This window comes from Larimichthys crocea, chromosome VIII (genome assembly GCF_000972845.2).
Source record: "Larimichthys crocea isolate SSNF chromosome VIII, L_crocea_2.0, whole genome shotgun sequence".
Taxonomy (NCBI): Eukaryota; Metazoa; Chordata; class Actinopteri; family Sciaenidae; genus Larimichthys; species Larimichthys crocea.
Genome location: NC_040018.1, coordinates 2,018,048 through 2,041,695, shown reverse-complemented (window position 1 = coordinate 2,041,695; position 23,648 = coordinate 2,018,048). Strand labels below are relative to the sequence as shown.

The following is a 23,648-nucleotide window of genomic DNA, read 5'->3' as shown; positions in this document are numbered from 1 at the left end:
AGTCAGAAATAACTACAGTATGCAAAACACTCTGTTCTGATAGGGAATCAAACAGAAATGCAAACGTCTCAGTTAAATCCCCTTCCTCGTGTGCTCATGCAGGTCATTTGAATATTCAATGCATTACATTACACTATGGAATATATTTTATTGTGTAAATCAAGTAAATTTTAATCAGTTAGTACCTTAATTCTCTATGTTTTCTTAAGCTAAATGGGAAAAAGAGGAAAGCCGAGCTAATAATGTATTAATAACACACTTTAACAGCATCTCAGGGTACAACTGATGTTAGAAGAGAGGAATAGAGCACTCATTTACTGTACTGGCTCTGCTTCAGTGTATAAGTGTGTGTGTGTGTGTGTGTGTGTGTGTGTGTGTGTGTGTGTACAGCATGAGTCACCCTACCCGCCTCTGATTGGTTGGTAGTTTATTGGTGAGGGAGGGGGAGAGAGCCTTAGGGGCCGTCTGTCAATCTCTCCTCTGCTCCATTCACACATTCATCTGCATGCATCGTCATAGAGAGACAGAGGAAGTGAGCAAGAGCCTCTCATTCATTAAAAAAAAAAAAAAAGTTCATTCATAAAAGCTGCACAATTCTGCTGTGCCTCAGAAAGAGAGAGAGAGAGTAAGGGGGAGGAAAGTTGATGTGGAGGTGAAGCAGAAGTGGAAGCCTGGCAACTGACTGTGAAAGTGTATGTGTCAGGAGGATGGGACTATACTCAGCATGACTAGAGCGGAGCAGACTGGACTTTAGACTCCATAGGACATCCCCAGTCCCACACTGGTGAGTTGAATCCGCTGTAATGTGCAGTAGGAATCCCGTGTAATAATCTGAGGACAGAGTGCGCAGGACGCTAAGAGCATTTCCAAAAGATCAGCTGATTAACCAAAATGATTAACTTAATGCATTTCGTGCCTCTCCTTGTTTCTGCTATCTCCAGTCGGATCGACTTCATCAAGTCGAGTGTTAGTCTAATTCCTGGTAGGTTTTTCTTTTTTTCACTTTGTCCCAGTGCTCTCCTTTGTGCAGTTCTTCGATTATGAGAGAGCAAACCTTACCCAGGTTCAAATCTCAGACAGGACTCTTACCAGGTAGCTTATCTTTCCTTTAAAATATAATGAAAATCAATCTCTGCAGTGCATATCTGATTGTAACACTTTGTCTGTCATCTTCTACAGGCATGCTGAAACGCACCAAATACAGTCGTCTGCGCAACGATTCGCTGACGTCTCTGGAGGATCTGCCCCAAAGAATGTTGCCCCTGAAGAGGAACCTTTGCTTAGACTCTGATTTTGCCCAGTTGGATTCCGGGACGCCTACACACCACGGGCCGTCCACCTTGAGGGACTTCATCCCCCGTGTGGCCAACATCCGATTGCAAAGTCCTATAACCCTGCAGGGCCTGAGGGGACAGACAAAAACAACCAGGGACAGAACCACTGATGGACACACACATAGAACAGACTGGGGCTCAGAGCCTAATCAGAGATTTTGTAGCCAACCTTCCCTCAGCATGCCCCTATCGACCGGCCAAAATCTAACTCACTCGGCTCTGAAGTGCACAAAAAGACCCATCACCCTGCATCGGATGACCAGCCTCCCCTGGACCCCCAGCTGTCCTCCATGCTCACAACACAGAGATGGTCTGTGCTGTTTGAAGACTTCCACTGCAGTAGATGACTGTACAGTGGAGCGGACAGCAAACCGAGCGGTTCACCACAACATCAAGGTACCTGGCACCACGTGTTAACTAGTAACAATGCAAGAATACACTCAAACAAACATTAATGTGACTGGTTGTGTAGCAAACTGCAATTAAGAGTGTGTGTGAGGTGCCCAACTAAACTTCATGTTTTTCTCGTTTTGTTACAAAATTATTGATTGTCTATCAGTGCAAAGCTTCTTCTCTTTATATAAAAAAGTGCAGCCAACCTCATATCTAGGGCCCCAGCAGAGTTGAGGTACGCAGTTTAATTCCCTCCTTTGCCAACACATACATGCGAACACAGGACACACACGCACACACTTTGACACACTCTGTCTCCCTGTGCTCTATCCACACCATCACACTCACTTTCGTACATTCACCCCCTCCCTCTCAGATAGAGCTTCCTGTGTAGGCAGTAGTGACTCATCCTGGCTCTCTGCTCTTCTCTAGATGTGCTCTGCTTCTGAGTGTGTGCATGTGTGTGTGTGTGTGTGTGTGTGTGTGTGTGTGTGTGTGAATGTATCCGGTATCAGCAGAGCCCATGCTGTCCTAGAACCGGAGGTTTGTCCGCATGGGTGATTAGGAGCAGGGCCTGTGAGGTGACCACTGATGGAAATGAGAACGGACTGTCTGATTGTCATAAACAAGCGCACACATACATTACACTCCCTCCCACCCACTCACTCCACCCACCCACACACACACACACACACACACACACACACGTATTGATTTAAGTCTGGTCTATCAATGGACTTACTCATCCTGCCTCCAGCCTATAGAGTCTGCTCTGCTGAAGCTCATGGCCAATAGAAATGGGGCTGGCTAAAGTGTATCTGAGCACATGGCCTAAATTTTGTCTGGTTGCATTAACTGCTCCCCCATCTTCACAAGCAAATACACGTCAGCATGTCCAGAGCTATTTCTTAGGTGCAGAGGTTGCATGGTGGCTAACTATGGCTATTTACCAGGTCCGTAAGCACAAATGTATGTGTAGGTGCTACAACTGTTTTTAAAGGGAGACAATATATTTGTGATGTTCCCTCAAAGGATGTCAATGTTGGTCAGTTGGTCAATGCAGGCACAAATATCTCACCCACTATTCGATGGATTAAACAGACATTCATGGTCACCAGAGGATGAAGCATACTAACTCTAAATATCCTGATAGTTCTTCTAGTGCCACTGTGAAGTTGACATTTTTGTTTCTTAGTGACTTCTTGTGTTCGGAAAATGGTTGGATGGATTTCAGTCAATTTTGTACCACACTCTGGGAGCCACACTGCCCAGAGGATGGCTCCTAATGACTTTGGATTTGATTGGATTGGCACCAGATTGATTTAGCTAATACTAATTCAACCTCAGCCAAAGTTTGTTGTTGTCAAACACATGCTACTGTTAAACTAAGATGCTGAGCTGCGATATGTATGATTTCTTGGGTAGTCGAGCCAAAGATTGCTGCAACACTCGAGACAATAAAAAAAAAAAAAGCATTAACAAAATATGGTTAATCTTTTGCAGCAGTCCAGTCCCTAAACCTTTGGCAGAAGATTGAACTTTTTGCCAAATTCACTTGAATCTGTCTTTCTTTGAATCTGAGCAAGTATTAAGAATGCTCTTTAAGCAGCTTGTTAATCAGTTTAGATCGTTGAGGTCCTCAGGCACTGCATATGTACAGTTTGGTGTCATCTGCATAGTGGTGGTTTCAAACCAAAGATAGTTTGCGATACAGTTGAAACGCAATACACCAAAGCAGTTATCAAGATGCTGCAGATGACAACAGAGTAAATAATCCTTACTAATTTTCCAATCTTGTATCTCTGTCTGTATCTGAGCTGATTTTCTAGGGACAGAGGGTGTCACTCCCTGTACAGATTGTAAAGCCCTCCGAGGCAAATGTATTTTGTGACTTTGGTCTATACAAATAAAATTTGATTTGATTTATATTTTTTTGTAAATGTAAATGTGGTTCAACTTTGTCCACAAAAACCTACTGGAAAGTCAGGTCACATTGCTACGGGTCATGCAGCTGCGATAATGACCGTGCTCTGTGAAATGTGGGGTGAAAGCCGTAGTTCCACATATGATCTGTCCAGTGATTTCCAGCCTTTAGTTATTTGAAGGTAAATAAACATAAAAAAAGAAGAAATAAAGAATGAAGTAAGGTCAGGATATGACCACATTTGTTTATCAGAAATGTTTTTTTTTCTCTCCTGTCCTGTTAATCCTCTCACACCCTTTTAGTCAAAGAGTATAATAATATTGCCTCCATGAACAATATTAACTGTTGTTTTGTTGTGTTTTCCTAGTACATGGGTAGTGTGGAGGTGACCCAGTCCATGAGAACCCTTGACTTTGATACAAGAATGCAAGTCACACGGTAGGAGGGCCTCCCACCACACCACAGACACACACACGCACACACACACACGAATATGCATCGATACGTGAGAATGAACATCAAACTGCTCACATGGTCTCAGAATCAAACTATGCATGAAAAAGTGGATGTTTTCCGTGTGCATGGAAGAAGAGGAAGCTGCTTTACTCTGAATTCATTCAACATATATTTGCCTTGCAAGACATGTGTGGCTAATTTAAAAAAAAATGTTTCAAAGGGGGAAAACAAATTAAATGTATAATGTTTCATAAACTGGGGTTTTCTCCTCATCATTTGATTTTGACATCCATGGTGCAGGATGCCAAAAATAAAACAGCAGTGGACAGAGCAACCTCTGTTCACAACAACGCTCCTGAATGATGGGGCAGAAAATCCAATTAGATGAATTTCCTCCGAATGATCTTTCAAAGTCTTATTAAGAGAGAGAGAGGAAGAGAGGCATCAGTCCATTACATACAATTCAAGGAGAAGAAATGTAATTCCTGGAAGAAAAAAAAAAGCCTCTTAGAAAGCGGATGTTACCTTTGTGGGTTTTGTATGTTTTTCTTTAGTGTATCTCCCATTTATCTAAATTTTATATTTATAGTTTTAGAAAAAGTGCTCACCCTTTTTTTTAACAATAGTCAGGTGGTCAAGAACGTAGAACATAAAACTGAGAGGATAAATTAATTTAAGACAGATATGAAGAAAATAATCAAGGAACATAAAACATTGGAAGGACAGTGTAGGATTGATGAAATAACAAGTAAAGTGTATTTATTTTTACTTATTTGTTTTTTTATTGACATGGGGAGGTGTCAGTTGGCAGGCAGCTGCTTTTTCCCACTTTATTCTGCACTTAGTTTGGTGTTGACTGTTCTGGGCCTGTGGTTAATGTAGTTTTAGTGTAATTATGGATTTATCTTGTGACCCTCTGGAAGCGGGCCAACCCAGAAATTGGAAACCACTGGGCTAAAATATTTTACTGTATAAAGTGGTACTAAGATAAGATAAGATAAGACAGACTTTATTGATGACACACCGGGGAAATTCACTCATTACAGCAGCACACAATAGACAAAGTGGATGAAAAAATACCCATAAGTAAAAAATAAAATAGAAAACAAAACAAAATAAAAGTTAGAAACACTGTATTCACTTTTCATCTATAGTGGTAATAGTAGTAGTTAAAGCTACTTCAGTTTTAAAACATTACACACTGATTCATCTGTATTAACATGCTAAGTGCTAATAATAATAATTAATAATAACTTTATTTATACAATAATATATACAACAGAGTTTACAGAGTGTTTTGACCAAGCAGCAACCTGTGACTGTGAAGTGAAGCCTACGCTGAAAGTACTATGGGGAAGCCCCCCTATTAAAATGTGCAATTCACAGCAGAAATAAACGTGTTTACAACCTATGTGAAACCTATGGGTGACGTTACATATACGTTGTCCATTTTTTGTACTGTCAGTGGTTTTGACAGACATGCACAAACTAATACTACAAAATAACAGAGGACAAAAACAAAAGACAAAATTAAGATTTAAAAACATGGTAGGAGGAAGACGATGAAAGATAAGGACAGTGAGAACAATCGCTATTTAAAAATCACGCCAATATGTAAAATACCACACAATAAAGGTCATAAAAGTAATTAGATAAATAGTTATAGGGACCATTTTTCTGCAGTATATGGAGGTGATAATACTTATGCTCATAAAGGATTTTGAATGTGAATTTGTACTTGTAATTAGTATGAGTATTTCTACATTAATATATTTTACTTAAATAAAATACATTAGCACAATTCATATATGTAAATTTTTCTGTACTGTCTATTTAAAAATGTACCTCTGTGTTTAGTGTGTATATGTGTCTGTACATGTTTATAATCTGTGTGTGCGCGTGTGTGTGCAGAGAGGCAATCAGCAGACTGTGTGAGAGGACATCAGCCAAGACATCAGTGAAAACTAAAAGGGTATAAGATACACACCCATACACTCACACACACACGTACACTAATGCAATTAACGCAGAAATAACTAGAATGACTGTGATGTTTGTCATCGTCAGCCTGTATGCAAGGGACTGTCTGCTGTTCTGGGTCAAATCAACCTCCAGTTTTCTGGGAGCAGGATCATCCTTGCCGTCTCCACAGACAGTGTGACTCTGATCGCTGCCTCCTCCTTACAGGTTTTAACACGCTTCAACCAAATCAACTGTCACACATCTGCTTTATTCGAGGCATAGAGTAACAAAAAACAAAACATTGTTTCGTCTCTCTTCTCTCCCTCAGAAGATTGCTCATCACCCCATGCAGGCCATTTCATTTGCCTCGGGAGGAGACCCGGTATGTTCATATTCTCAAATGTTTCACATGTTGCTGCACACAGATAGGGACAGAAACACGCACATACACACACGAGTAATTTGATTTAGTTTGATTATTGCTTGGTTTGCTGCCATTTGCAGATTGAATTATTTTCTACTCCAACTCTTGATCCGTCTATAATTTTAATTGGTGGTACTAAATTCCCCTTATGATAAGATTTATCTGATGTACCTCCTTTGTCGACAAAAGAATTTCCTCCCTGTTTCAGCTTGGTGTTTCTTGTTGTTTACATTATATTTCACATGCTAATATGATTTTAAGAGTTTCAAACAAATAAAATGACCTTTTATAAAGAAATACATGACATGTTTTGGCAGTAAAATAGAAGGATATCAAATTCTTATCTCTGATTGGCTTATTAAGAGTAATTATTAGGACAATGCAACACTATCGTGTGACTCAGTGCAACCATCAAAGTCGGTATGCGCTTTCATCATCCTATACCTCGGCATGTCTGTTTCGATTTAATTCCCCTTATCTCCTTTCCCTCTCTTTCCCTCCATGCCCACATTATTTCCATGTGACAGGATTTGCGTTATTCATCCTGAGTGAAAATTTTCCTGTAGCCTCAATATAAAAAAGAAATCAATGCAGCTTTGTTAATGTCTGAACAGCCAGCAGGACATGTCATTCATTAGCTGCTGTCCTGCTGTTTGCTCGACAAACAACAAAACTCTTATTTATGTGTTAGTTAGTGTCCATGAACTCTCTCTTTTTAAGCTCGAACAAACAGCGAATACAAATGCTGAGTACACACTGTAATATTGCATTGCCATTTTGATGCAGTGAGGTTGCTCTGGCCAAAGATTAGAGACACCAGGAAGGTAGTTTCTCTCTGGGAAACACAACACCGGCGAAGCTATGGATGGGATTATGGCTCACTGTTTAATTAATTAGCTAAAATAATCTTGTCGTGCGCTCTAAGCCTCGGCTCAGTTGGCTTGGACATGTGAAAGATAGCGGAGGGAATTAAAATCAATCTGCCACAGAAGCTTTATGGTGAAACATATTCGGCTGACTCTGCTCTTGTATTAGTATCAGAGAAGCACTGATAGGGAGTGAATTAATTAAACGGAGAGTACACATGGATGACCATTAACTATTAACACGTCCTCAGTGATTAAATGTGCTGCAAAATTATGAATTGAAAGGCTGTTTACAGATCTTAACCCCACCAGATGTACAAGTTATAGACTGATCTACACAATACACACACTGTGAGGAGGTTTATTAACGACCATGTGCACATACACAGACTAAAGCCAGACTATGTATGTCTTGAAGGGAAATATAATACATTCTTCTGCTAAAATAGAAATATAAGACATATGTACAACTAACATTTGTTGTATAGTTGTGTTCAGCAGCTTCCTTGATCTCTCGCCTTCTGCTATGTAGCAAAAACAGCGACCCCTAAGGGCAAGAACTATGTGCACCATCCGGGGTCTCATAGTATACAGTATTTAGTCAGAATTACAGTGTAAACATATTTATATCCTAAGAAATAGCAAGTGTAAGTGTGAAGTACACAATGTGAGACACGTCAAAAGTCTAGTTTTAAGTCATGGTTGTTCATTTTCTCTCAATTTCTTTACAGGACATGAGAGATTACATCGCCTATGTTGCGAAGGACTTCTTTAATCAGCGAGGTGAGGAATAATTTAATTTATGATTATGATGTGCTCTGTTTCCACTGGACTTCCAGCTTCACTGTATTACTGTAATAGAAAACAACACAAAACGTCCTTCTGTCTCTGTCAGCATGTCACATCCTGGAGTGTCCCCAGGGTCGGGCCAGTGAGGTTATCAACAGCATCGGTCAGGCCTTCGAGACACGTTTCCGCCAACTTCTCAGCCACACTCCATCGCTCCTCTCCACCAATCCCAGGTTGTTTTTCAGTCTAATGTTGCTGTCTTATTGGTGTGATGCAGCACTGTAAATGTCACCCACCTAATCAGAAATGTCAGAGGTTACCTCAGATGTAAATGTAGAACGTTTAATGCTTGATCCAGGGTGCCTTATTCTTATGTTACTGAAACTGAAACTTACAGCTTTGATAATCTAGGAATCATTTTAATAAAAATTCAAGCAAATTCACCAAAGATTATGTAACATAAAACTCTGGAAATGAACATGTGGGTTTAGATGAGTTTATTGCAATAGAATCATTTAAATCCATCTTCCTGTTCGAGCGTCTCAGTTGTGAGTATTTGATGCTTTTTTTTGTGTCTTACAGACAAATACATAATACATCTATTTTAAGTAAATAGTTTGGGGTTTCTACCTTTTGGGGAATTGTAATAAACAATTTGCAATATTTTTCTGTCACATTTTCTGACAAAATGATGAATTGATTAATCAAGAAAATAATCATCGACAAGCTCACCAGCACTCAGTCTGTCTTATTACAAGCTAATATACAGTCGTATTCTGTAAATTTGAATGAATCTATGCATTTTATTTGAGTATGTGTGAACTTGTCTGCAAATACACATGTGAATTATATCAATAGAAGTTATGACAAAGCTTCTCCACAGAAGAGGCATTGAGGTAAATAACATTTAACTTTCTGTGTGCAGGTCAGCAGTAAGAATCTGTGACAAATGGAGTCCAGAGGAGACAATAATGGACCAAAAGGCCATGCTGGAAGGTGAAGTCAGCAAACATCATGACTACTACAACATGATCCCAGGAAAGACGCCGCCAGCTGGTGGAATAGAGGACCTGCGGATCACAAGGGAGGAGAACAAACAGGATGCCAACATGCAAGGGGTAAAAGTTCAACGTCGAGTTGAGCTGGGAAACAGTTTGACCTAAAATGTACCAAAAAAGCTTTGTTTCCAAAGCTTTCAACCAAATCTCATGGCCTTCCTCAGCAGATTAAGTTGCTCAGTTATCAGTTATAGCTTCAGAAACAAGTAAGTTGGACCTTGTGTTGATGATTTGTGGCCTCTCTTGCCTTGGTAACAAATATTTACTGGCCATTAAGCAGAAGCAGATGAGTTGTCTTTCTCAAGGGCACCTTAGTGTTTGTTAATGAGGAAGGCACAAACGCTTCTCGATCACTTCCCTGAATTATTGTACTAGTCTGGGATTTGAGTCAGCGACTTTCCTGTCATGAGCACACATCTCTAACCTTGAAGCCATCACTGTCCCCTGAATTCACACAACCACACACACACACACACACACACACACACACACACACACCGACATGCATACGCAAAGATTTCTGTCTTGTGTGTGTATGACTCATCTAGTGCTGTTGCAGGTTTGTTCGTCTCCGCTTGTTTCACTGTATGAGAACTGCTCCATCACAGAAGAGACTACAGCTCCACCTGCAGGTAAAAATCATCAATACACTCCTAGCCCAAGTTATCTGTATGCATGTACTGTGTGAAACTACACAGTCGTGTGTTTCTCTGTGGCTGTGTGCATGTGAAAATGCAAATGAAGATTCGGGTTAATTATAGTTGAATTTAATCTCATCTGTCCTGCATTTGCAATCCATCCATGCAATTTAAATGAAAACCTGATTCAGTAAAAGTAGTTAAAGTAGGTTAAGTAATATTAGTTTCAACCGCAACAGTTCAGATTAGAATAAACCTCCAGATCCAAACTATGACTGACAAAGCCAAAGATCCATCACTGCTACATCATGCAGCAGTTATGTTTTTCTTCCCACAATTAGAGCCATAAAAGAAGAAAGGGTGGCGCCAGCAAGCTTTTCGTTTATTCCCATGTTTGATAGCAGCTCCAACTTTTCTGTTGAGTCTTTGCTGAGGCTGCAGTGCCTCAAACATTAGGATTAAGCCTACTTACTCACTAAGTCTGCTGTAAGAGTGCAGCTGTTAAAGCAACACTGAGAAGAGAACTGGTATTTTTGTGTTTAGTGTCAAAAGGAGTTTTTCTTGTGCGGTCACACTCACTGCTTCTTCTGTCCATGTCACCTTTGGTCTTTTCACCTTTGACATTATGTCCATAGAGGCTGCTGAGCCCAGTTACATAGCCTGCTTGCTTAGCTCCGGTTCTGGCACAACATCTCCGCCCTGAGCCTTTAAAGGTTTAAAGATTTGGTGCAACAAAATAGTAATATAATCCTGGTTTAAAGTAATTCCTGGTTGGGGCAACCCACCCTTGTGGACTGGTACATTCTTCTTCTACTGTATCAGACTCTGTGGCATCTGGGATCAGTGCTGAACAGTGCAGTCTTCTTTCTGAGACACGGATCCAGGACCTAATCCAGGAGGAGGGCTGGTTTCACGGCAGGTGGGTAATCAAAATCCCTGTACCTGAATTATCCACTTTAAGGTGTCTTTCTGCTGATCCCACTTTGTGTCTTTTATCCCAGGTTAGGAAGAGAGCAGGCCGAGTCACTCCTCACCTGTAGTGGGGATTTCCTGGTCAGAGAGAGCAGCTCTGCCTCTGGTCAGTATGTCCTTAGTGGTATGGAGGGAGCCACAGTGCGCCACCTGCTGCTGGTTGATCCACATGGACAGGTAGGGTTGCGATTTAAAATGCAAATGCACGAGCAGAGGAGCAACAACAGCTGTTTTTTATATCTAAACCTGTTGTTTGTTGTTTGTGTGTGACCAGGTGCGGACCCGTGATCAGGTGTTTTTGAGTGTTGGTCACCTGGTGCGTTTCCACATGGAGAACCAGATGCCCATCGTGTCTGGAAGCAGCGAGCTGTGTCTGAAACAGCCAGTCCTACAAAGACACTAAGACGAATTCATAGACTGTCTCATGTATACGTTAGCCTTTAGCAGTGGTGCTCAACGTTTTGTGCAGCTGAGGGTCAATGTGCACAAGCAAGAACATTTCTAAGCCCTTCAACACTTTAAGTCCTGTTACATCACTACCCAGAATATTTTATTATTTGGCCATCAAGGTGTATAAGTTGTATATATAAAGTGAATTGTTTGTGCACACTGTACCTCGCCCTGTGTTGAGAACAGCTGCTGGCCTACAGAAGCAGAACATCCTGTCTCTGTCCCTCAGGCTGACTTCGCTGGTGTTTACTCAAAGTTTAAGCACAATCACTGGTGTCGGGAGGAAATTACCAGAATGTTGGCAGACTTTCATTCACTCTTTCATTTTTTTTTTCTCATCGGCTAAATTTGTCTTGTGTTCACTCATTTTGATTTGTTATTGTTTTGCGTCCTTGTTTCCCACGCTTGACTTTTCGAAATCAGTTTTCATCATTTGCATGTAGAACTCAACTGCTGTTTGTGACCAGAATCTACAGAAACAGATTTGCAATTTAGTCTCAGATAAGCTGGCAAATATGCAAATAGTAATGTCTTTGTTCCCCATAAAGTGTAATCAAATACATCTTCAGTTCTTTTACAAAAATAGTTTACTGTCATTTCTTTCTTGTTAAAACTCTGACCACAAAAACAACTTTATTTCTTCTCACACTTGTGGACAACGCAACTTATTTCAAGACCGTTAATGTTTCATAACATGACATATCATTATTAAATTAAGAAAATTGGAATAGTAGTTCAAACAGAACTTTAACTAGTATTTTCAGTCTTTACTGCAACTATCTGGTTAGCAATCAGCAGCTACCAACAGAGACACAAGGGCACAAACTTAAAAAGTAAAACTTCACGTGGCTGTAATACAGAAAACATTTTTATCAAGTCATGTGCAGATATCTGGATTTAATTTCTACTGATGCAATAAAAGTAATAACCGCAACAAACTTGTTTATACTGCAAAGTATTCTTTTGTGGTAACACATGCCCAGTGAGGACGCTAATATTATTGTGAAGATATTAAATATACCACTTCCAGTAATGGCTCGTTTGTCTAAAAAGGTAAAATACATAACACAACTGCAGTTTGCTTTGGTTTGTCCTCAGCAAGTAAACGGCACATATGTATTTATCTGAAACAAATTCAGACACAGACACAGTAAAAATATAATACTATATATCATACAAGCTATTATCACAACAAACATTTTTATCCTGTAAAATATTTATTCATGTGTGCAGCTGGGACACAAAAGTGTAGCTTGATGTCTTATTTTGGCGGAGCCCATTACTGTTTCCTGAAGTCTTTAACAGCCAATTGACTTTTTTTTCACAGCAGCCATTTTGACATGAAATAATAAACACAGGTGTTACCAATGATACTAATTAAGGTCCTAGTCCATTCAGGGTGCTGCTGTGTTGCATGTTGGCTCACCGGAACGTCTCGGCTACAATAAATGGAGCAGAACCTTAATAGGTATCATTGGAAACACCTGTGTTGACTCTACTATTTCATGTTAAAATGGCTGCTGTGAACAAGGTCTGTCAAAGTGCTCGATGCAATGTGCTGCTGGAAAAAGAAGAAACCAAAAGTGACCAAAGACAGATGGACTCAACGGGCTTTGGTAAGATTTTAGAAAGATGGACTCAACGGTCTTTGGTAAGATTTTAGAAAGATGGACTCAACGGGCTTTGGTAAGATTTTAGAAAGATGGACTCAACGGTCTTTGGTAAGATTTTAGGAGACTCTACAAATGTACACGGTTAACTGCAGACAGGAGGGCACACTTCACTGTGACTCCTCTTCTTCTACCACTATGATAAGAGCAACAGTAGAAACTGTTTCACAACAACTTCAGAGTAAGTCTCTTAAGCCTAGAGGCCCATAAAGTTTCAGGGTTTCTGATCACATCAACACCAATTTGTGTTTAAAAGAGATTATGCCAGCCTGAGAATTCACCAACTTTGACGTTCAATGCAATTTTAAAAGCTTCAGGTTGTGTCTCATCCGTGGAACAAATGTAAGGACTCTGCTTTAGAGATTTTACTCTCTCATGATAATGTATAGTGCCACATGGTGGGAGTTCAGTCGAAAGACATGCAGTTAAATAGGTTAATTGGTGACTCTAAATTGCCCGTGAGCGTGACTGGTTGTTTGTCTCTGTGTGTCAGCTCTGTGATGAACTGGTGACTTGTCCAGGGTGTACCCCGCCTCTCGCTGACTGCCTGCTGGGATCGACTCCAGCCTCCTGCAACCCTGAAAGAAAAGCAGATACAGAAAATGGATGGTTGGCTTGATAATGACTGACCTGTTCACTGTCACGTAACTTTAAAACACTTCTTTGAGATCTACTCTATGTCTTGACTTTTTAATTTCTTTTGGTCAAGTTAGACCAAAAAAAAAGTCCAATCTAAAGAGTAAGTACATGTTGTCATAATGTATCAAAACAGCAGAAAATCTGCCTGTAATCCAGAGAAAATACAGTATCACAACTGGATTACACTGTTCAAAGCGCACTACTGCACAGTAAGAAAAAAGCTATAAGCAAAATGAGCATCATATCTTATAGTTTAAACTATATTTTGAGACCTGGAAAATGTAATAAATACAGATAAAGTTGCAGAAATCATTTTAAAACTAATTGTAATTTTCTATGACTTTAAAATACCTTTGTGTTTTTAAAGTAATATCTGATGTGATAATTATTTCTATTACTCATGGTTATCATTAATAACTGAAAGGACATGTTCTCCTTCTTTCATTAAGACCTCACTATGACTTCAGTTCCCTCATTTGAGCTCACACCTGGAAAAATAATCACCGTGGAAATTATTATTTTTTTTAAAAAACCAGTTGGATTCTTTGAGCCACAAGATGGTGCTATCAGTCTTTACAAGAGCTCATTCCCCTTCACTGAAGTATGTTTTCTTCATTGGTCAATATTCTCCATTTGTTTGTGTGGTTGTCGCATTTCTCAATTATCTTTTATATAACGCGAAATATGCCAAATGCATATCGTGCCGATGATTTTGACAGCATTTCGTTGGGCATTTCAGTGTTTCTTGAACCAGATGTGAGAGAGAGCAGTGAAAATGACTGGTAGTAAACAGCCTATAATAATTGCTGCAACACTTCTCTCTCAGTTTTCAGCAGCCTGTCACTTGCAGATTTTGGTGAAGTAAAAGATGACTGTGTGCTGAAAGTATGCAGTTGACTGCTTTTGGGGCTGTGGCCCTCATCGTCCTCTGAGAGGCTTTGGAGGGTCTCGCCCACATTAATCACCCTCAGCACAGCTTGTTAGGCTGAGATCAGGGAACCACTGGCAGCTGATGGGGGAAGAAGCAGCTCTGTTAAAGACTGATAGGAGGGGAAAAAAAAAAAGATTAACACTGATAGGGTATCTAAAGAAAAAACACACTTTCTGTTGAGATAATTCTGTCAAATGTAATCACGAAACTCACATGCTTCCCACAATCCCAATCTCTTGAGGTGTCAAAAAAAGGGATAATCTGGTTTGTTACAAAGAACAGGAAATGAACATGTTTGAAATGCTATCTCTCCTCTCTCCTGCACTTCAGGCACAAGTTAAAAATGATATCTGCATCTTATCTGATTTGATGAGTAAACAAACACAAACTGAAGGTTTCTCTCTCCAAACTAAAAATCATTTAGACCTTTCATCTATTAAACATGAAAGCTATCAGAAATGACTTTTTCAACCAAGTAAAGTTACTTTCCTCTTTTTTTTTTTTTTTTTTTTTTTTTTTTTATTGCGTCCCTCTGGATTTTCTCTGAGTCACGAGGACCTCGCCCCGAAGAAATACAGCGAATGACATAGTGTATGATGCCATTCTTTTAGACTTTTGAGGCCGGCTGATGGTCACATGTTGTCAAACCTGTGAGGTCATTGTTTGACGTCTGACCCTTCATTAATGTCAAAGCAGCAGCTGCAGCAACCCGTGTGGTGTTATTGTATAAGCACATTTTGTTGAACATGAGTCAGGATAGTCATTTATTAGACTACTTTCAAAATTAGGTCAGTTTGTGTTGCTGTACCTTTTCTAAAAACAGGCCTGATAATGTGTTATTGACATGATGCTAGAGCATAATCTGTCATGGTTTAATCTGAACTTTGGCACATTTATGAAGCACAAGATGAGCTCAAAGACATTACTGTCAGTTTTCCACTTAATGCAGTGCTTGAACATTTAACCCATTCATACACTAAGGTCTTTTAATTCCCTGCAAGGGAAGTCATTTAAATTTAAAGGGTAATTGTCTATTTGAAATTATGTGTGCTGAATGTCCATACAAATGACAGATTATTACCTTTTTCTGTGATTACCATTTTTTTTGTGCGAAATATACAGTAACTGCAACCAGATTAAACATTTAAACTACTGTCACAAAATCTCTTACAATTAAAGGGGAAACAGTTTATTTAAAAATTGATCAGTGGGCAGAAAATTAAGAGTTTTCAAGCAAACATGCCAAAAATTCACCAGTCTCCTATTATCGCAGATTGAATATGTTGAGGTTTTGGTCGGTTTTTCCTCTATTTTCTGACATTTTACAGACCAAACAATTTATTATTTAACTGAGAAAATAATCACTGGATTAATTGATAATGAAAACAATCTTTAGCAGCCATATTTACAATACTCATAACCACTATTAAACGTTTGCAATCATGTAAATCAAACAAATTAAATTCACTGACTAAAGCTTCCACTAAACAGCCACTGTGTTCAGCTGCAACTCATTTAATGCTCATCTAAATAAAAATTCAATTAAAGTAATCAGCATCAGACATGATTTCTCACTTTCACTTTCACAATGACACACTAAGTGAAGTTTGTATCCTTTGGTCAGCAGGTTGTTTGAGGCTCTTGGAAACTAAAAGTCTGCTCCTGAAACTGAAGTACTCACATTATCTTAATCTATGCAGCCATGCATTTTGTCTGCATTAGCTCGTGCATGTGTGTGCATTCCTTGAATCCAGCTGGTGACATGACATGACTCTGAAACAGGAAATGATAAAAAAAAAAAAAAAGAAAGGAAAAGTGCAATCTTCAGGTTCTGTGGATTTGGTTCAGATCCAGGGCATTAAAAACTCTGAACTCTGAATTCCTTTATAGAATAAACTTGAGTGCCGATGAGCCTGAGGGCATTAACATTAAACACACACTCACAAACACACACACACTGTGCATATGACAAAGCATTCCCAGACCCTGGAGCGCCTTAATGGAACAATTAAAGTCATAAAAAGCGCCCAGAGTACGAGAGCATGAAATTGTTCCTCGTTTCAATGTTATCAGAGTCACACAGAGTTCAAATCTGTGAGGAAACAAAACAAGACTTGGCCACTGACTGGGCCGTGTTGCAGCAGTTACCGGCATGCCAAAATCTACACGTATGTTCCTCCAGAGACGACCCAGAGCAGAAGACATGTGAGTCATGTGAGGTTCGCAAACAAATGCAGACAAACAAAGAGACGGCCTGGTTTTTGTGCTTGGTTCTGTTTCCTGTTTCCACAAGTCAGGAACTAGTGAGGGCATGCTGCAGGGGGGGGGGGGGTCCTTCTGTTAAATGAGTATACAGTAAGTTGCTGTTGGCCTGGGTCGGTGCAGAATAGATGAGTGTGTGTGTAACCCCCACAGTGATCGCCTCACTCCTCAGCAGTGCTCTACTTGAGCTTTTACCTCCCTCTACTCTCAGGCCTCAGCCCTCTACCCCGGCTTAGCATGACGGCTCGTCTCTGAAGCTCTGATGGGTGTGTGTGGACTATTGGTTGTTGGCAGGCCTCTCTGAGCGGAAACACACACACACAGACTCACACAAGCTCACATGCACAACCCACTGTGTCCTCAAGCACAACATACCCTGGAGTTTCTTTACCTCTTCCAAATCTTCATCTTTCCACTGTCTCTTTATCTCTGCCTCTTTGGAAACTAGGTCAGTGTCAGTTCATGTCATTAGCTTCTGCTCCAAGTGTATGACTTTATGCGTGTGTGTGTGTGTGTGTGCGTGCGCAAGTCCATGTTCAGTTAGCAGCCATGCTTATCTGCCACTTGGCTTAAGAGCTTCCTTGAAAATGTTTGTTTTCATGCCCTGTACTGGTGGATTTGAATCGAGTCTGCATTTGTGTGTGTGACACGGTGATGATGAGGGGGTGGGGGATTCCAGGATTCTTGCACGAGGCAGCAGACAGATGTGGGAGACTTGAATCAAAACTTTTCTGTTGGCCAACTTCAAAACGTGACTTTTCCTCCACTGTTGGTCTCTTTTCACTCTCCATTCCTCTGCCATTTCCTCATGCTTTGGCCAGCAGCTCACACTGCAGCAGAGGCTGCGTTCAAAACTTGGATTCTAACGAACACCAGGAGGGGATGATTCAGTGAATCTTTGTCATGCTGGACTTTCTGTTTGTGGTGGTTTTGGAGAACCTGTCGCCTCTTTAGCAGCTCTTTTATGAGAATTGCTCATAAAGATTAGTTTAAACTGACGACATGGTGCAGAGGTTACAGAAAATGATGCATTACTTCTGTTTGGGGTCGGAGACCTCGGCTGTAAAACTTGACGAAATACAATGCTTTTTCATACGCCCAGTGCCTGTGATAACAATACTTTTTCACACAGCACTACCCCTCCCAAATCTCAAATAAGTGTGTTTGGATTTCTTTTATTGGAATCTTATTGTGGTAGAGGGAGTTTGGACATACTGTGCAAGCTAAATATCTAAATATTTGGTCTAATAACAATACTTTATGATCATTTCCCCATGTTGTCACCTTCTTCGGATGTGCGAGCTTAGTTTGTGGCAAAGGGAAAGCTGGTGTACATATTGAAGAAGAGTATTTGAAGGTAGAATTAGTTGATTTTGAAACTATTGGCCATACCACTCCGATGGCAATGTTGGTTGGTTGGTCAGTAAGTGTTTTCTTTGCTCTCCCAACACAGATGTTTGTTTATTTTTGATATTGTGCATCTTAAATGCACAGTTTGTGTGTATGACAGTGAGATACAGCAGGGAAAAACGTCTGGACATTGGCAAAGTTCATCTCAAGCTTTTTATCATTTAATTTTTTCATATATTTTCACTTTACTTAGTTTTTATATTATTGTATGGTGTATTTTTCTTGTTGCTGTTGTGCAAAGGGAGTCTGGCAAAATAAGAATTCCATTGCTGTATAAACCATGTGTTTTTATTTGCAAATAACAATAAATCTCTTGGATCTTATTACCAAATATTGGTTGGATTGCCATGAAATTTTAGGATTCACAGAGGATGAATCCTACTCATGTTCATGAAGCCTTATAGGTCAGGGTGCTTATAGGTCAAGTTTTCACAACTTCTAGTGAAATATCTCAACATCTTCTACATGCAATGGCACCAAATTTTTTAGACATTCATGTAGCTGGATCATAACTTTGGTGGTCTTCATTGTGCATTAGGTCAAATTTTCAGTTTGTCCAATCCAACCTGCAAAACTGCAAATAAAATTCATATCAGCTATACTGTAGATCCATTTTCTGTAACCGCTTATCCTCATCAGGGTCACGGCGGGGGCTGGAGCCTATCCCAGATGACTTTGGGTGAGAGGTGGGGTACACCATGGGCAAGTCACCAGCTCATCACAGGGCACATAAAGGCGAACAACACATCTACGGGCAATTTAGAGTCACCAATTAACCTATTAAGTGCATGTCTTTGGAAAGACACACAGAGACTCCTCACAGAAAGGCCCCAGCTGAAGTTCGAACATTTTTATAAAGATGTCGAAAGTGCAGCCTCACAGAGCTGCTAGCGTTAGTGTGGCAGTAGTAAGCTTTATGGGAACCCAAACAATGAGGAGGCAAAAAGGGTTGAGCTCTGTGTTGTCTTTTCCATCACTCCCATCTTTTCATCTACTGTATCTTTGTTGACAACCACTTTCTGTCATCCTCCCCACCTCCTCTTCTGTTCTCTCTCTTATCTGAATCGATACCTTAACATAAAGGAAGCACCTTGTAGTAGTGTGTGTGTGTGTGTGTGTGTGTGTGTGTGTGTGTGTGTGTGTGTGTATATATCAGTATATTTCTTTGTGTCTATTTGCATAGAGTGTGTTTATGGGTCTCTACATCTGTGCTGAGTGTCTCTTACAGATGGTGGCGGTGAACCCCTGGTGGGAAAACTCAGCAGGGAATGTTTTCCATCCCTAAGATGGTCAGATTTGTGTGGGGGGGACACCAACTCTGTGTAAATCACATGCGAAGGGGAGATAAGTGGGTGGCTAGACCAGCCTGGATGGATGGCTCAAGCCAAAAATACTATACACTGTGCCCCACAGAGGACAGACCCTGAATAAATCTGTGTCTGTGAGTGTGGGCAAAATAACATGAACACATAATGTACATGTGCATAATGTACAGAAACTACACCTCCCCAAATTACCAAACACCAGTGTATATATTATAAACCAAAAAAAGAAAACTTTCTTGGTGAGAGGCAGACGACAGATTGAGAAGACTCTTTTATGAGTAAATATGAAGCTACAGCAACGAGATGGTCAGCTTGGCTCTGCCATCTTTACAGCCAAGTTTATAGCTGTGCATTAAGAAGTTATGGTGTGCACCTCTTATGTGCATAGGCTCCACAGCTACATCGCAGCTGATGCCCCTCAGTAATATAACAACATGTTTGGTCTACAGTGGCTATGGAGACTGCAATTACTGTGATTTCACCTTCAGTGAATAGCAGACAGTAGAGAGGCAAGGGCAGAGAGAGAGGTATAACATGCAACAAAGGTCACCAGCCAGAATAGGACACAACCATCACCAACAGCCAAACATCAAACAAGGTCAACAACATAAGACATAGCAGCCAGATAATATTACTTACTAGTCCAACAGCAAGAAGACCAGCTCAGCGTCTGTCTTTCAGCCTTTTATTTCACCAAGCTCTCGCAAACAACTAAAAGTCGGTCCCAATTTTACTATTGTCTGGCGTCCTCTTGCTTGGTCATTCTCTTCTTAGCTTCCTCTGTCAACGTCCTCTTTGGTCTTTTCACTTCTGTCATTATGTCCATAGAGGCTGCTGAGCCTGGTTACATTGCCTGCTTGCCCAGCTCCTGTTCTGTCACGACACTGGCTCCACTTCTAATCAGCATTCGCCCATGGCCTGAAAACCTCCTCTTGTGGTACAAACACTAACAACGGCTAACAAACTGAGCTACCATCAGCTCACAGCAGCTATAATTCCCAGAAATTTACTGTCCATCAGGGAACAAAAAGCTGGAGGACATCAGAGGGGAAACCTTTCCTGCATAAAATATGATACAGTTTCACCACTTAGTGCCGTAAAGCATTACGTACCTGGGAATGACAGACACAATTCACCGTCTGTTACGTGTCAGTGTATCAAAATGATTTTGAACCTGTTATTTTATGGTCGAAAAAGTTACACATTGATGCTTTAAACCATCTATGGCTGGATTATTTTTGTGTCAGCCAGCTAAATCTAGTTCAAAGCTCATTAATTCACATATCTTGTTTGTTTAATCCATAGTCTTGTCATTATTGCGAGGCTGCCAGGCTATCAGCAGAGACTCCAGGAAGTCACTGCTCCGGGTCAAGAAAAAGTCAAGCACAAAATCCGGGTAGCACTGATGTTTTTACACATCTGTGTTTGTATGGATTAAACAAACAAGATATAACTTGTTAATTAGTATTTTTTAGAGGCGCTGGAATGCAGATTTTGTTACCTTTGGACAGAAGCAGCTAGCTAGTTTCCCTCAGTGTCCAGTCTTTGAGATAAGCTAAGCTAAGCTAATCGGCTGGCTGTAGCTTTATGTTTGTTCTCAGCAAAGAACACAGATTAGTGTATTTCCTAAATTGTCCACCTATTCGTCTAAAGTGCACTGGGTGCATGTGTGCAAGAAACACTCCTGAGTGTTTACGTTAGCAGATTCAAGAGTGTTTATTGCTCCCATGAATACAAACTCTTAATCAGGATGACATTAAGCATGTATGGTTTGAGGGGCTGCTTCCCTCTATCCATGGGGGGGTGTTTTGATGTAATGTCCTGTTTTCTCAATCAAGGAGTGATGCCGGAGGCCGAAGAGTATGTCCAAACCCCAGGGTGAGTGCACCAGCTATTAAACTCTGTTCCCAGGACACGCTCAGGGATGACTCACGCTGTCAACCCTCCTCGCCTCCTCCCCCCTGTCCTCGTAGCTGTTGTCTAAAAGAGGCATCCTCACCATGAAAGGGACCAATTACAACTTTTTATGACCCGAAAAATTCTATTCTGTTCTTCTGGGGAAACAATTTCTAGGGGAAATGAGTTCATGCAGCGCCTAGGTACACACAAGGAAAATGATCCATTTGGAGGCGAAAAGGGATTCCTCCGAGTTATTTTGTGGTTATGTTTGATTTTGTGCTGCAGCAGTGCGTTGTATATGTGTAGTGTGCGTTAGTGAGGGAGACCATATGTGATAATAGACAGCCAAGCCCAAACAGTTGACAGAAGTCTATCATTACATTATCCTCACGACAAAAAAAGCAACCAAATTCCAAAATCACAAGTGACCCCATTACACAAATACATGCACACAATCACATAGAGACAGAGAGTGCATGTGTGTGTGTGTGAGTGTGTGTGCGAAAGAGTGAGAGGGGGAGAGACTCATTTCTGCTGCAGCTCATTTTCTTGAAATATTTCACATGAATATTGGCAGCAGTTGTGCTGCAGAAGACAAAAGGAAATGAACCGTGGCTGCTGGAGCCAAAGACAACACACAGTGTGAGAAAGTCTCGCTACAGTTACTGCTCGCAGCACAGCGAGAGACAATCTCAATCTAAGCTATTAAAAACTGCCTTGGGATATGTGAAAACACATAGGCAAGAAAACGAGTTGGTGAAATGAATATTTGTGATGTAGCTGCAGAAAAATGAGCTTCTGTCACGGTGAACCTTAAGAAAAAAGTAAACTACAGAACATGAGATTTGTTGTTATTAAATGGCAATAGCTTTGTTGGTACAGAAACAATCAGACTGCACTTTAAAGAGTGTTTATCTAACCTCTGTTTCAGTATATTTCAGGCTTTTTAGTTCAGCCATTTCAGGCGAGTGGAGTAAACATTCCCAAAAATGAAACCCACGCTCAGTTACGAACAGTAAGGAGATTAACTGAGGAAAGGATGGGGTGAGAAGCAGAGGTGGGTAGGGTGAAATTAAAGGAGTGTGGGGAGGTCTTACTGTAAATGACAACTTCTCTGTGCTGAGTAAACGCAGTGGGCAACTCTGCCCGTCATCAGTTTTCTCCCACACTACATCATGTTGATGAGAAGCATGACTTGAAATTTCCCGAGAAGCAATCCTGCAGTTTGACGTCATTGCTTTCACTCTCACGATGCAAAGGTGGTGTGAGTGTGTGTGTGCGTGTGCTGTGTCTGAGTGTATCAGTATGCCTGTCTTTAAAGGTGGCATCTCTACATTGTTATCCAAAATGTTCACTGCATGTCAGAGTGTTGTGCCTCAAATGCTTATTATTACTGACGCATTAAAGGAGCAGTGTGAAGGATTTAGTGTCATCTAGCGGTGTAGTCGTGGATTGCAACCCCTTTGTTTCAACCTCTCCTTTCATGCATGTAAAGAGAAACTATGGTGGCTGAGAAAAAACATGAAATGTGCTATCTAGAGTGTTTTGGTCCATTCATAACTCCGCTAGTGTCTCTACATATCGAAGGCTCATTAGACGTAACAGAAACATATCAATTCTCATTTCTCATAAAAACATAGTTATTTATGTTATATTTAATTTCTGCCATATTATGTGAATAATAAAATCTTACACACCCTGAACTTTAAAGGGCATTCCACCAATTTTACACATGAAAGTGAGCTTACTAGTCCTACTCAGCATGTGAAAACAGTTGCATAATGTCTTCTCTAACTCTTACACAAGACTGCGTTCCAAAGACATACATTTTGGGATTTATAAGATTATCGTGTTTACAGGCGAGATGGGTTGGACTGACTTCATCTGTCAGATAGATATAATAGAGTAAAAAGATTGATATTTTAAACTGGAGTGGATGTCTGTACTGTAAACATGAAGTTACATACAGCAGATGGTTAGTTTAGCTCAGAGACTTGAAACAGGAGAAAGCAGCCAAACTCGATCCACTTAAAGGTTAAAAGAATCTGACTTCCAGCACCACTAAAGCCCAATAATTAACAGGTTATGTGTCCAAAAAAAAAAGAGTCAAATCCCGATGTACCTGCATGCATACATACAGATTCACTGGCTGGCTGTAGCCAGTATTTACTATAGTACAGGCATGAGTGTACTTCCCAGAAAGTCAAATTAGTCCGTTTAAGTACAGTACATGGGTGACTGTACTT

General features: G+C 40.4%; 1 protein-coding gene and 1 long non-coding RNA gene across 7 annotated transcripts; both read left to right on the top strand.

Moving 5' to 3' along the window:
* The first annotated feature begins 8 nt into the window (after positions 1 to 8).
* LOC109136640 (SHC-transforming protein 4) lies at positions 9 to 11,849 on the top strand. 6 transcript variants are annotated; one of them, XM_019265495.2, is made up of 14 exons: positions 9 to 784; positions 1,014 to 1,092; positions 1,180 to 1,730; positions 4,019 to 4,089; positions 6,019 to 6,079; positions 6,175 to 6,294; positions 6,401 to 6,451; positions 8,091 to 8,142; positions 8,255 to 8,381; positions 9,074 to 9,266; positions 9,766 to 9,838; positions 10,667 to 10,763; positions 10,846 to 10,993; positions 11,091 to 11,849. In XM_019265495.2, exons 2-14 carry the CDS (start codon positions 1,041 to 1,043, stop codon positions 11,217 to 11,219), a joined length of 1,725 nt encoding a protein of 574 aa, XP_019121040.1. In that variant the 5' UTR covers positions 9 to 784; positions 1,014 to 1,040; the 3' UTR covers positions 11,220 to 11,849. The 6 variants fall into 6 exon arrangements, with proteins under 6 accessions (XP_019121040.1, XP_019121031.1, XP_027136972.1 ...); XM_019265486.2 differs by having other exon boundaries at positions 10 to 784; positions 987 to 1,092; positions 6,398 to 6,451; XM_027281171.1 differs by lacking the exon at positions 1,014 to 1,092 and adding an exon at positions 942 to 982 and having other exon boundaries at positions 10 to 784; positions 6,398 to 6,451.
* Positions 11,850 to 12,641: 792 nt separating this feature from the next.
* LOC113746380 (uncharacterized) lies at positions 12,642 to 13,661 on the top strand. The gene is made up of 2 exons (XR_003462816.1): positions 12,642 to 12,882; positions 13,430 to 13,661. It is a non-coding gene; the product is annotated as an uncharacterized LOC113746380 (long non-coding RNA).
* Positions 13,662 to 23,648: the final 9,987 nt, after the last annotated feature.